The sequence below is a fragment of the Oryza sativa genome, chromosome 11 (genome assembly GCF_034140825.1).
Source record: "Oryza sativa Japonica Group chromosome 11, ASM3414082v1".
NCBI classification, from domain to species: Eukaryota; Viridiplantae; Streptophyta; class Magnoliopsida; order Poales; family Poaceae; genus Oryza; species Oryza sativa.
In genome coordinates, this window is record NC_089045.1 from 21,021,401 (window position 1) to 21,035,698 (window position 14,298).

The following is a 14,298-nucleotide window of genomic DNA, read 5'->3' on the forward strand; positions in this document are numbered from 1 at the left end:
AGTTTGTAGTTGGGTAGATGCTGATGTGTGGCATATCCGCATATGCAGGGGTTAGCCAGTAAGATCAATGAATCCATAAATTTAGGAAATGGATCGAAATATTCGAAACGGTATACAAATTCATACCCCAACTACTCTTCTTCCTAGTGCCAAGTAATGAAATATACTCCCTCCGTTTCTAAATATTTGACGCCGTTGATTTTTTTAAATATGTTTGACCGTTCGTCTTATTCAAAAAATTTAAGTAATTATTAATTCTTTTCCTATCATTTGATTCATTGTTAAATATACTTTTATGTATACATATAGTTTTACATATTTCACAAAAGTTTTTAAATAAGACGAATGGTCAAACATATGCTAAAAAGTCAATGATGTAAAATATTTAGAAACGGAGGGAGTATGTAATAAGGCATTCTTTTTCAACCGTCTAACATGGATTGAAAGAAACATAATGCCATGTCAAATAAGATACTATCTTTGAACACATCAATGTTACAAGAGTTACAGCAAAGCTACAAAAGCATCATCAAACTGACATAAAAGAGCAAAATGCCTTGGATCCTAACTCATCCTATCAATCGACCAGAATGGTATCACAAGTAAGGAGAATCCATGTGCTGGTCATCTCTCTCATTGCCTAGCATCATCATTGGATGCATACCAGGATCAGGGCGAGGAAATAGCAGCTTCAGGCGAAATGCGTCGACGCCATTCAGATAGTATCTGTACAGCCTCTTTGCTCGGATGAAACCCAAACGACCATATAAGGCGAGGGCGCCCTTGTTCGTAACTTCTGCTTCAAGTGTCACCTGGTTGGAGAGTGAGTCAGATATCAAATAATTCAATTTTTGTACTAATTTCACGAAAGATATTATTGTTATTATGGAAATTGCAGATTAGTCTAGGGCATAATTGAATAATCAATGAAGCAATTTTACACCAAGAAAGTCAAGTGATGGGTACCAAAACGACAATAGGATAATAATAAGTTTTTCATCGGGTGAGAAGATAACAACACAGTGGTGATTACCTCCTCACAGCCAGATTCCATCATTACCCGAATAGATCTCGTAACCAATTCGGTGGCTGTACCATGAAGAAACAGAGGGTTAGCTGATAAAGGCCAACATAGTGTCCATTTAATTGCTTATTACAGATAAAATTAAAAAAGACAAATGGGGACCATTTGCAAAAGCAAAGCACTTGTATACTTCAGGAAAGCTATTCGAACTGAAGCTGGAGCTTTCGCAATACTCTTAACAGATGACAAAGCTACCATATACTCTATTCATACATCGAGAAAGGTCATTCATGTCAGGCAGGATTCAACAATTAAAGCTGTCAAGATCCTTGCTGCGAATGTCATTACAGAAACAACAAAGGCAATGTTTTTCAGATAAACAGACTATCTGTACCATTGTACCAAGATATATGTAAATATCAGTGTGCATTTCATGATAAAAGTATTATGAAAAATGTACTCCCCACACAGGATATATGCATTAGCAAGTCGCACCACACCTATTTATTGCTACATCAATTATAGTCAGCACGCTTCCAAGTGTATGACACTAAGAAGAAATCATCTCATGCAAGAAGTTGATGTAACGATAAGGTTAGGCTGCATACTACAACATCAGATGAAGTGCTAAATGGCTCCAACCATAAAGAACTAATCGACCAAAATGCTCTCATGTGCCACAGACTGAATCGCTGAAGCACCCAACACGAGACATCTGTCACAGGGAAAACTAAACATGGGAATATTGGTTCATAACACAATACCTACTCCTACACAAAACTAGAAAACCACCTAAACAAAGTTAACTAACATTTTATCAAAATAATAGCACAAATCTCAATTGAAACTGATGAGAGAAGATTATATAGTTTAAGAGAAGGGAACAATAGAAGGCTATTGTACCCATAAAAGAAATAAAAAAATGCCTTTCCTTTCTGCAAATCAAGCAGGCAAAGAACAAAGAAATCCTACTAAATACTTAACATGGCATCGTTTTTAGAAAACCAGTAACACTTAGTAAGCTAGTTTTCGTTCCACTCTGCTACACAGACATATTTCACTTGCTGATGTTAAGACAAAAATAATACCATATCAACACAAAGCAACTATTACAGAGAAAAAACAAGTAAATGGTAGTGTGAAAGGATCATGAAACAAATTAGACTTATAAGACCTATAGCTAGTAATTTCTTGACACATGTAAAAGTGATACTCAATTAAGTTTGTGCAAGCATAACAAGGGAAAAACACCTATTTAGTACATATGGATATCATATCGAAATCGATGGAAGATTGTAAATCCGTACTAAATCGCCCACCACTCCACCAGGTGCCAGCCATTTCAGATCGAATTGGAACAAAAACTGAAAAACCCTTTGCTTTCCTCCCAATCAGCAGGATTCTTAAGTTCTTATTTAGATTCATGAGTGGTCTACGCTTCCTTTCAGGACAGACTTGTGCAGATACTATCAAAGGGAAGAATATGCTCCCTTTTGAAACAAACCAGTCAATCAACCAATCAAACAAACAGAGAAACTCTTCTTGGAGAATCGAAGGAGGGCTCACCGATTCCCCTGCCGCGGTAGGGCTTGAGCACGACGAGCATGGCGATGTACCCCCTGAAGGCCCCCCTGTGCTCCCCCATCTTGCACACCACCGTCCCCACGCACTTGCCATCCTTGGGATCGAACGCCTTTTGAGGGGTTGTCCCCCAAATCAAATCAACCAAGAACGCATCAAATCCTCACGAACTCTTGTGAAACACGCGCGCGAGGTGAGGGGAGGAGAGGGCGTACGAGGAAGGTGAGCTGGGGCCAGAGGTAGACGAAGTAGCGGTAGGTGAAGATGGAGTAGGGCTCGCTGAGCTCCTCGTCCACCAGCGACATCACCAGCGGGAGGTGGTGCTCCCCGCCGTAGCTGACGTACGCGATCTCTCCGCCTCCGCCCGAGGGCTCGCCCCGCTCGGTGGCCTCCGCCGCCGCCGCCGACATCGCCGCCGCCGCAGGTCGCCGACGAGGTACTCCTGTTGGGGAGAGGCACTTGAACCCCACGCCCGTTCTACAATCTTGACACGTGGCGTCACCAATCTTAAAGCAATCACACCTAAAGACTGGAACATACTCCTATGTACTCCACGTCTCCCCCAATCTTTAGCGAGGACATGTTTAAGATTATTACTACCAAAATAAACCTTTTTAAAATTTAGTCAAATCAAAATTTTTGGTAAGTTGATAAAATTGTTTAAGTTTTGATATGATGGAATAAATGTGATGTCACCAATTTCCATAAACATTATCAATATTTGGTACTAAACTAAATGCAACCACAAAATTATCGATTTACCATTGTAAATTATGGTGTCAGTGTGAAGCCCTAAATCTGGAAGACAAGAAATATGGGACAAAGGGAGACTATTTATAGTGGAATTCCACAGCAACTTGCATTAAGACTCGGAATCCCGGAGAACACGCGGGGTATTCTCTAGTTATTATATATGACGACATCCTCCTATATCCTACTTTTCTTTCCTCCGCATCAAAAATTTGTATGTGGCATTTTCTCTCAAATGCTGACGTCACACTATTGTCCATTCTCTTACCTTTCCTTTTCACTTTCCTTTTTATTAAAAAAAATAACTACCAGACCTTGCCTATTTGTTATATATATTAAAAAAAGTTATGTACAAACAAGAAAAGAATAAAAGAAATAAAATTATAACCATTGTAACCAAGAAGAATTCAGGGAGCTAAGAGAGTCATTCATCTTGGACAAAGAAAGACTTCCATTCCATGAGTAATATTCTCAAAGATCTTCCTATTTCTTTATTTTCAGATATGCCTGCAATAAACATTTTTCCTTTCTTATGAATCTAATTCTTGCCAAGACCAACATGTGAAAGAGTTCTAGGTTATCATTCATTTTTGTACCAATTCTCTCCCAACAATTTCTGCTGCAAGGACAAGAAAAGAAAAAGTTGTATGGGAGTTTCTTTTTCTGTACTAAAGCAAATCACTCATAAAAGGTCGCATCTTCTTAAGGATAATATTTTCTATCAAGCATATTTCTCGTATTTAGCCTATTACAGAATATGAGCCACATGAAAACCTTTATCTTCGTAACACATCTTATCTTTTTTACCCATAAGAATGGTCTTGGAGGTGTCAACTCCACAAAGTTTAGACTAAAATTTTTGGGAATTAGTATATATAGTTGATTATTACAAATGAAAGACCAAGTACCACTCATACTGAATCAAATTGGTTTCGTCTTTGAATACTTATTAAAAAAAGTATCATCCTAAATCGTTTCAATTTAAATTGCATTCATGGCATCACATTTTCAATCCCAGTTTGCTTCGTACGCACACTAGTACAATAATGATTTTTCCATGCGGTCAAAAGCGGTTTTCGCGTGCGGATCTTTCGCCTGTCTGGAACGAAGTATCTGTGAAAATCCGATTTTTTCGTGCAAGTGAAGCACCCACACGTGAAAATCAAAAGCCGTCTTGGAACCCTAATCCAGCCGCCACCACCGCTGCCGGCCTGCCCGAGGCCCATCGCCGTTGTCCCCGCGGTCGCCGGTGACGGATCCAGACGCCCAAGGCTGGGAGACCGTTGCCGCCACCGCCGCCGTCGCCGCCGCCTTGCCCAAGGCCCACCGCCATCGTCCCCATGGTCGTTGGCGACGGATTCACCCGCCATCAACAAAATTATCACTAATTCTCCAATTAACAAAATGCCCGCTAGTTACACAAAGATTCATGAGCAACCTATGTGCAATACAACAAACCACCAACAGTTTAAAAACACTCCTAATTAATCCTAATGAATCGATCTTGAACAATTCACCTCTCGAGTCTCGGCCATGATCGGATAGACAACAAAACCAAAAGCACATAACATGGGGCAGGACTAATAGAAAGTATGATGGTAAAAATTGCAAAGTGAAGCATGTCAATTTCTACAGGACAATAGGACATATCGTCAATAGAAACCAAGATAAAATAATAATTAGTAGATAGAAGATTTTAGTACATTCATAGCAGCAAACACGCACTATAGTGATCTTTGTTGGTAGACACCATAGGAACGTCAATTTGCTCAAGAATAATTTGCTGCTGGACACTAACACCATTAAACTATTATTTTCATTCGAGCCAGAGAGAGAATTTAACAAAATGGCACTGTTGCCCTCTCTTCTTCACCATGGAGATTGGGGGGGCAGGGGGAGAGGTTTGGAGATTGGGATTGTGTCGTCGGTGGAGGAGGGAGGAGCGGGCGTGGGTCCCGGACAGCCGTTGCTAGAGGTGAGTGTTAGAGTATATGGTAGTTAGAGTCATATTAGGATATGATTGATTTGTGTGGACTCCTTCCATATGTGTAATCCTTCCTTATCTCCTCCCTAAGTACTCTTATATATACCGGTCCCCTGACTCAATACAATAGATCCACGTTATGCAGTATTCCTCTCGTCTCTATGCTATCCAACATGGTATCAGAGCGGGCGACCTAGGACTGCCGCTCACCGCTTCCGCTGCCGTCGCCCCCTAGGGGGCTGCCACCTTTTTTTTTTTACCGTGTTGCTCCCGATCTGCTAGCCACCATAGGCAGCAGGGCCGGTAGCTTCGAGCTGTGCCACATACCGCTACGGGGAACAAGGTCATCCGTGCCATCTGCAGCAGAGACGGCGAAGGGCAGCGCTGGTGGAGCAGAAGACAAGGCACGATTTGTTGAGGTTGTAGCCCATCTTCTCCAGGCATGGGCACACCATGCACTCGACCATCGCCGGTGGCCTTCACACGATGCGAGCGTCTCGCCATCACCTGACGACAGGTGCTCTCTGAGCGTCCGCTTGTTCACCCTCCGCACGTCATAATTCCACCCGTCCTCTTTGCCGCACCACCTTGCTCACCATTTACCACACCTTGAGCCGTGTCAGGTGCATCGTCGCCCACCGGGCATCTCGTCCTCCGTCCTATTGCCCACAGGTGCTACGCAGGGATCTCGTCGTCCTATTGCCGGAAGATGACTGTGAGAATGGGGGAGAAGATAGGGGGTAAAACTAACATTTTGCATGTTTTCTCTCTCATCAATGAGATGTATATTATATTTTAATGCATACGTGTCCTAGGGTAAAATGCCACATTTTTAAAGTGTTATTGGGCAAATTCATGTTTTTGGGGTGTCTGGCAACAAAACTATATATTTTAAATGCCATGTAACAAATTTTGCCATCTTCCTTATGTCCCCTTATGTAGACAACCCTTCAGTTGCTCTTCCTCCTACCTTCCGCAGTCAAAATTTTAAATTTAATTTTAACTTACTATAGTATAATTTATTTTTTAAAAGCTACCAAAATACTACATCGTGACCTCCATTGTAGAGCTAGTGATTCGATAGTGTCCCAATTCAAAGTGACGTAATTTATTTTTTTTTCATGAGGGCACTCATAGCTCAACTCAAGTAGACCAATGCCAAACCCACAGGTCTGTAGTCGCCTTCGGTAAGTGTAAAACTTTCGTAAATCTGCGACACAGTTACAAAGCCACAGCGTGATAGGCTGATAGCTCGTCCAAGTTATTAGCACAAAAACATTATTATTATTATTATTATTATTATTATTATTATTATTATTATTATTATTATTAAATACGAAATGAGCTATGGCCGTGGATTTGCTCGAGACATATCAACGTCCTCCCACACAAAGTAGGAGCACACCGCCCCTCTCGCCGGCGTCCACCTGCCGCACCCGAAGAAGCGCCGCCCCTGCGTCGGCCCCGGCCTCCGCGCCACCCCCACCCTGCTCGCCACGCCGCACTGGCAGTAGTGCACGCGCGCGCCACCGCCGCCGACTCCCGGCGCGGCGGCCGCCGGCGTCGCGGCCGCGCTGGCGCCAATGGCGACCAGCTGCGACGGCGGCCGCGGCGGCGGCGGCAGCGAGCCGGTGATGGCGAGCCTGACCCCTCCTCGCCGGCGCATCAGGAGCGCGAGGAGGCGCGCCGTGTTGCGCGCGTCGTCGAGGCCGCTGTGCGGCCGCCCCTCGAACGCCAGCCCGGCCACGGCGAGCGCCTCCTCCAGTCCGATCCGGCGGGCGCCGCCGCGGTCGAACACCTGCCGGAAGGGGACCTTGAGGTTGATCCACCGGTCGAAGTACTCCGGCTTGCCGTCGCCGATGATCCCCTTGAACCGGCACTCCCCCTCCAGCATGGTGCGGCAGTCCCAGTCGCCCCACGTCACCACGGCGAACCCTCCTCCGCCGCCGCCGCCGCCGGCGGCGTTCTTGACGCCCCTCGCGTCCAGCCACGCGTCGTGCGCGCGCAGCGCCTCGCGGAGGTCCACGCCGGCGTCGACGTCGGCCTGCGCGATGCCGGTGAGCTCCCGGCAGTAATCGGTGAGCTCCCGGTGGTGCAACGGCCGGACGTACGCCCGGAACGCCTCCGCCAGCTGCTCGCCGGTGGCGCCGTCGACGACGACGGAGGCGAACTCGATGATCTCCTGCGGGTATATCCTCCTCCCCCTCTCGCACGTCGCCTCCAAGTCGATGACCACGAAGTAGGCGAACTCCTGGAGCTGGACGCCGGCAACGCCATCGCCTCCGCGCGCCGCCGCGGTATTCATATAGAAACTTCAAGAGAGTGTAAGCTGATCAAGCAGCTACACAAATTACCTTTCGCTCAAAAAATCAAAATTGTTTGGTGTAAATTCACCATCAAGTACGCTGATTTAAGTAAGGATGCTTTCAGATTTTCCCCGGCAATTGCCTGGAAATCTGAAAAGAATCAGGTAGACGAGAATTTTGACCTCGCATCAGCAGCGTTAATTTCTGGTCAAATATCTTTCGGAAACTATGCGCGCGTGACTCAAGAACGACACGGTATGACGCACTTTTTGAGGTCCCCAAACATTTTGAATTCATTTTCTGTACCTTTAGTTTTTAAAAGGAATTTATATATATTCCCTTATGACTCATGACTGCATATGTTCTCTTGCTATTTGCAACTGTCAACAATATCACTAATGATTCGTTTTCACACAACAATATCATGCAGTATACTAGCCGATAATAGATTTTGCTACACTATGATACGGAGGTTAATGTATATACTTTTGCGTCGGTTATACATATTGGCTATACTGAACAAACAATAGAAAGATTTTATGCATACAAGGTCATCGAATTAAAAAGTATGACCTCGAAAAAAAAAAGAATATGAAGTTTGCTACCACTACTTTAAAAACGGTTTTTCTAGACGCAACCCTATTTATTGTAGGCGGGCTAAAAGAACGTCGGCATGTAAAAAAAATTAGATGATGTTCAGTTAAGTCCCGCATGGAAAAATTGATTCTTGCATGTGGCCATCTTAAGATATCCGCTTGGCACAAGAGCTGTCCCATCCCTTTCTTCTTTCCTCTCCCCCTCCTCCAATGCCTCCTCTCCTCTCTTCTCACCCCCACTCCTCTCCTCACCTGAGGTCGATGGGAGAATCGCCGCTGGGTGAGTCCTCTGCTCCTCATCCTCTCTCACTCTACAAGTTCGTGGAGGTGCATGAGGAGGCCGATGGACTGCAGCTCCGACAGCAGTGGGTCCAAGGCAACAACGTCACTACAAGATATGCGTGGCTTTTTGACGTATTTAATATGACACATGTCATAATGTCACTATATCATATAATTTATGACATTTTATTTCAGGCATTTCAACTTAATGACAATAAAAAGTTGTGTGTCACAATAAATGTCATATAGCTAGTCTATTGTCATCAAGTGACAATATTTAGTATGTCATAAGACGTATTTGTGTGTTACAAATTATTTATTGTACTATTTTAAATACTTTTGTCCATGTAGGCAAGCCTTACTGCCACATCAGATTTTATTTTCATTTTTTCTTTTAATAATCTGTTTTTCCGTTCTAATTGGGCTACCTATAGAAGCCTAAACAGGCCATCTATTGTGTGTAATGAACCGCCTATCTGCACCCACAGATGGGCCAACCTGGTGCTAGCCCAACAGCATCGTCCCCGAAATGGGCCAACCCGTTACTCAGCAAAATTTCTTAAAAAAATGTTGGCCATGGGAGTCAAACCCACAACCTTCTGTTTCAGGGGCGGTGTGCAAACCACTGAGCTACAAATGATATGTTTATTAGATGTTTCATATTATTTTATATATCACGTTTATATCCTCTAAAGAAACTAACCTAACAGGCCGTCAACCTTCCCACTTGAGCCCATACCGCAGTCCTCTCCTGGCGACTCCAATCTCAACCTCCGCCGCCGCTGTGCGGCTCCTCCGTCATCGTCGCGAGCATCACTGGAGCGCCGTGGTGCTCCTACTCGTTGAGCGCAGTTTTGAGGGGTCTGCCGGGGTCCTCACCGGAGCGTGGGGCAGCGGTTTGGCGGGCGCTGGCAGCGGCGGATCTAGCGGCGCGCTGGAGAAGCGTGGGGAGCGGCGCGCGGGGCAGGCGAAGAGGCGCAGCCAGCGGCGCGCTGGACGGGCAGAGAGGCGCGGCCAGTGGCCGACGGTGATGCCCGCGGCCAGCCTCGAGCGGAGCAGCGCGCGGCAGCGGAACGGCTTAGTGAGCAGGCCGTCCGGCGTTGCCAGCAATGTGGCTGGGGCTAATCTCCGTCAAGCAGCGGAGCATCCTTGATTTGTTCTCCTCAGAGTGCCAGCCTGCAAGAAAGGTACATTCTTGCATCTCAGTGCTTAGTAGTAGTTGCTTACTGATTTGCACCAATCACAGGACAATAGTTCATGGTAATACCAATTTGTATCCTAGTGTTTGTTTGTTAGCAAGAAATATATAAAGAGTATGTGTTACCTGGATAAAAAAGATTCGTATAAATTTATTTGATCCATTATTGGAGATAAAACAATGCTCAACTATTGTGTACAGATTGCATATAAATGATGACATGTCACATGCTTAATAATTTTGGTCAAGTATCATATATATGTAAATTTTTTTGAGCAAGTGTATCTCATGATTTTTTTAGCCTCCATAGGGCGTCTCCGCCGCATCGGGAGAGACCGGCTCCCCTCACAGGTCTGGTGGTAGCGGACCTCTCCCTCGTGGATCTGATGGCAGTTACCTCGGGAGTAGCGGATCTGCGCCACTGGCCTTAGGTGCAGCAGGGTCTCGACGATGCGACGGTGGACTGCATCGACGATGACGACAGTGGCCCTCTCCCTCACGGATCCGCCACCGTCAACCTCGGGTGAGATGAGGTCTCAATGACGACGACAACGGCGGCAGATTGCATCGACAACGATGGCAACAACCCTCTGCCTCATGGATCCAACAGTGGTTACCACCTCCCTCGCGGATCTGACAACGACTAGGGTGGATTTGAACTAGGGTTTCAAAAAGCTTTTTTTTTTGCGATTTTTGTTTTTGCTCGCGGACGACATAACACCCGCCCGCGAAAATACTTTTTGCAAGTTGTTGTGCTACCTGCCTGCAAAAATTCCTTTTTTCACAAACACTTGGGGGCTCCGCCTATGAAAATATGATTTAGCCACATGAAAAAAAACCCTTTTTAGTAGTGTACTTCATCTTTGTATTAAAAATAGCCCCCAAAGTTGGGGGCGACTTAAAGGACCTATTCTAAAGTTCATTTTGAAACGGATGATTAGCCGCACGCAACAACATATAAACTTTTAGTATATAATCAATTGAGTATTAATTATTAAAAACATCAAAAATACATTTATTTGAATTTTTAAAGCAATTTCTATGTAAGTTTTCATATGGAAAACACCGTTTAGCAGTTTGAAAAGTATGCTTATATAAATTGAGGAATTAGCCAAACCAAAAGAACGCATTTTCTGTGGAAAGAATACCTAGGGAAGGTAGCCAAAACAAAGGAACTTCCATGTGTGAATTATGATATTAAGGGTGGATCCAGCTTAGGAACTCCCTGCTGGATCATCATTGAAGAGGGCCGAAGAAAAAAAGGAGATGAGTCTCCCTGTCTTGGATCCGTCCTGGTATGGCATTGCTACGACAAACTTGGCACCATCTACGCTAGACAAATGCTTTTAGCAGATGTTTGGATCTATGTTACCCAGATACGGCTGAAAAGCCACGTATCCGTATCGGATACGCTCCGATACGTATCCCGTACGTATCGTTATTTACTTCGATTTTCGAAAAAATAAATTAAATCGGATACTTCGTTGATACGTCCCCTCCCGTCGCTCCTGATACGCCCAAACCCATCCATGGAAGACGAAGCGCCGATCCAATCCGTCGCCGTGCCGCCTGCTATTGCTCCAATCCCTGATGCAGTTCCCACGGGCCACGTCCTCCCCATCGCCGCATCCATGCCCGAGGCGTGAGTCCTCCGCTAGCTGTCGGGTTCCGCCGCCGCATCGCCAACCAAGCCGCAGGGTCCCAACCAGCCCGCAATCGAGCTCGAGCGCCTCGCGCGTCGCCGCCCCTGAGCGCAGCTGCGCAGGGCCACCGCCGGTCGCCTCATCTCCTCCACCGGGTGCAGCATCTCCACTGGCCGCCAAGACCAACACCATCAGTACGCCACCAAGCTACTTGGTTCTTTCCCATTGAAGTCTCGATCTGCATTTCTTGCGTGTTTCCCCATCTCATCTTAGTGCTAAGTGTTCTCTCCTCTCCTAAATCCAATGAGTTTTGGAAGTGGCAGTGCATCTCTAGCACTCGTACGTACTGCTACTGCTAGCGTGGCTATGCGGCTGCACTTTGCAGATTCATTAGTAGTACTAGCGACCAGACATGGGAGCTCTAAGGTGAGCCTGTACTAAAAAAATTTGGTGTATTGATCAATTGATGTCATGTATTGGCTATCTCTATTTACAGCCTCATAATTATTTACCTCTATATATTTATTATTTTAAATATATATTGACGTATCCCCGTATCGGTGTTTTTAAGAAAATGCAGTATCCTCGTATCCCCGTATCGCATATCCGTATCCCCGTATCTGGATAACGTAGTCTTGGATTACTGGTGAACACAGCAACTATTAATAAAAAAAACAATGGTGTGTGGAATGATGAACTAATCGACATTATTATTGTTTGCCATTATCAATCGAGATGGATCATCATCGCCATCTGCTATTCACGTGGTGGACTTGGTTGAGAGTTGAGACCAAAAGTCGACGGCGCGGCCTCGTCCCACACATAGTAATCGCACGCCGCCCCTCTCGCCGCCGTCCACCTGCCGCAGCCGAAGAAGTGCCGCCCCTGCGTCGGCCCCGGCCTCCGCACCTCCTTCTCCCGGCTCTCCACGCCGCAGTGGCAGTAGCGGACGCGCGCGCCGCCGCCGCCACCACCGCCGCCGACGACGACTCCCTCCTCCTCCGCCGCCGCGGCCTGCGCCGCTGGCAACGGTAGCGGCAGCGAGCCGGCCGTGAACCCTCCTCGGCGCACCAGGACCGCCGTGTTGCGCGCGTCGTCGTAGACGACGAGCCCGATGTGCGGCCGGCCATCGAACGGCAGCCACGCCATCGCGACCGCCTCCTCCGGCGAGAGTGTCGCCGCCGCCGAAGCCGAACACTTCCGGCTTGACGTCGTCGTTGTTCCCCTTGTGGCCGCCGGCGTCAATTAGGCTTAATAACGTATTAATTAATAGATTAATTCTAAGGTGTGAGTATATAGGCACGGCTTTATCATCTCATCCATATTAACTGATTTATAGAAAGAATCGAGCAAGAATAGGAGAGAGACCGGCCGGTATACGAGCGTGAAAAATTATTACTCTCCAGGTATTTTAATAAATATATAACCTCATTGACTTTTTAACTAACGTTTGACTATTTATTTTATTTATTAAAATTTTTATACAAATAGAAAAAATATTTGCGTCATATTTAAAAGAATATTTGATGATAAATCAAATCACAGTAAAATAAATGATAATTACATAATTTTCTTTTGAGAAAAATAAATAGTCGAACATATCATAAAAAAAAAGTTAACGATATCATACATTAAAACATGGAGGGAGTAATATCCTGGTTCTTAGGTGCTCTTAAGGGTACAAGTTGACCACTTACAAAACTAAATGCTAATATCTGACTCAAGTACGTACTAAGGATTGGCTCGATATAAAAAGTAAATGCTATTATCTTCACATGAATTCCCTCGATAAAAACTCTCGAACAAGAATTCAAGTACATATATAGGATTGGCTCGACAAAAGGTAAAGGAGTTGTTTTAACCTAAATCCATACCTATTAAAAAGCATATCAAAGCTAATGATAATTCATGTCTACATTAGAGCAATAGAGCCTGCGTTCTTATTATGTTTTGAAATAAATTATAGAGTGAACTTCGGAGAACCTTGGGCTGTACAATTGAGGTATGAAAAATATCAGATGTTATAACTTGTTGTGATATAACTATGAGTTTTATGGTTGAATATTCAGAATCACCTAATTTCAACTATTTTACAAAACAATACAGAACCAAATTGATAATATTAATCAATTGATCAACAATGGCTTGTTGATATATAACTAAATTCCACATAGATTTTATGACATAAAGATATACTATCTTCATTATCCTCTATATCTTCATCCCAAGGTTCTAAGTTCAAATATCCATATGAGCGAATTTCAGATTATGTTAGATTAGATTGTTTAAGAGGCTAAGTACCCAATTTAAATGGCTGCATATATCTGGTTGGACATAAAGGCCGGGTAAAAAATATAAAATATATTTTATTTTCTTAATAGATGACGCTGTTGATTTTGACATATGTTTAATCATTCGTCTTATATTTACATAATTTTTTAAATAAGATGAGTGGTTCTAAAATTATATCATGTATTAAGAAAATAGAGAGACTAATAAAACATTTCATATGGATCATATGAGAAAAGGTTAGAACACAAGTATAGCTTTGTTAACGCCAAAATTTGATAAGCCCGAAGTTATCATCGGCCTAGAGTCAGTATCGGCTTCAAAGCCTTGGAATCGGCCGATAGGAGTTGTCAAATCGCCAGCAGTTGTATTCTTGATGGAGTCGGATCAATTAAAGGAAATTTATCCAGAAGAGTCCAAGTTCACGGAGGATGCGGCATGGCAAGTTATCTATTAATTAGGTTATTAGGAATAGTTTGTGTCGACGTTTGATGTCGCGATTCTGGTATTTACATAGTACGGGGATCGTTGGTACTAGGATATATGCGAGATTGTAGTAAAGGAGACAGAGACGAGGATTTTTATATAGGTTCGGGCTCCTGAATTGTCAGGTAATAACCCTACATCATGTTGGCCGAAGCCGGT

The 14,298-nt window shown here is 44.5% G+C and overlaps 2 protein-coding genes across 2 annotated transcripts; both read right to left on the minus strand.

Annotated features, from left to right (window-relative positions):
• Positions 1 to 440: 440 nt before the first annotated feature.
• On the minus strand, positions 441 to 3,086 carry LOC4350619 (N-alpha-acetyltransferase MAK3). The gene is made up of 4 exons (XM_015760163.3): positions 2,821 to 3,086; positions 2,591 to 2,717; positions 1,034 to 1,089; positions 441 to 812 (listed from the first exon to the last, which is right to left on the minus strand). The coding sequence occupies exons 1-4, from the start codon at positions 3,013 to 3,015 to the stop codon at positions 597 to 599; spliced, it is 594 nt and encodes a 197-aa protein (XP_015615649.1). The 5' UTR covers positions 3,016 to 3,086; the 3' UTR covers positions 441 to 596.
• Positions 3,087 to 6,527: 3,441 nt separating this feature from the next.
• LOC4350620 (uncharacterized) lies at positions 6,528 to 7,725 on the minus strand. The gene has a single exon (XM_026021347.2). The coding sequence runs from the start codon at positions 7,642 to 7,644 to the stop codon at positions 6,685 to 6,687; it is 960 nt and encodes a 319-aa protein (XP_025877132.1). The 5' UTR covers positions 7,645 to 7,725; the 3' UTR covers positions 6,528 to 6,684.
• Positions 7,726 to 14,298: the final 6,573 nt, after the last annotated feature.

Bases quoted from the DNA above. Each gene is read 5' to 3' on its own strand.
- LOC4350620 (XM_026021347.2), bottom strand. From the start codon at position 7,644: ATGAATACCGCGGCGGCGCGCGGAGGCGATGGCGTTGCCGGCGTCCAG.
- LOC4350619 (XM_015760163.3), bottom strand. From the start codon at position 3,015: ATGTCGGCGGCGGCGGCGGAGGCCACCGAGCGGGGCGAGCCCTCGGGC. The intron at 2,718-2,820 runs GTACGCCCTCTC...ACCCCTCAAAAG, and splicing joins GGCCCCAGCTCACCTTCCTC to GCGTTCGATCCCAAGGATGG. The intron at 813-1,033 runs GTAATCACCACT...CTCTCCAACCAG, and splicing joins TGGAATCTGGCTGTGAGGAG to GTGACACTTGAAGCAGAAGT.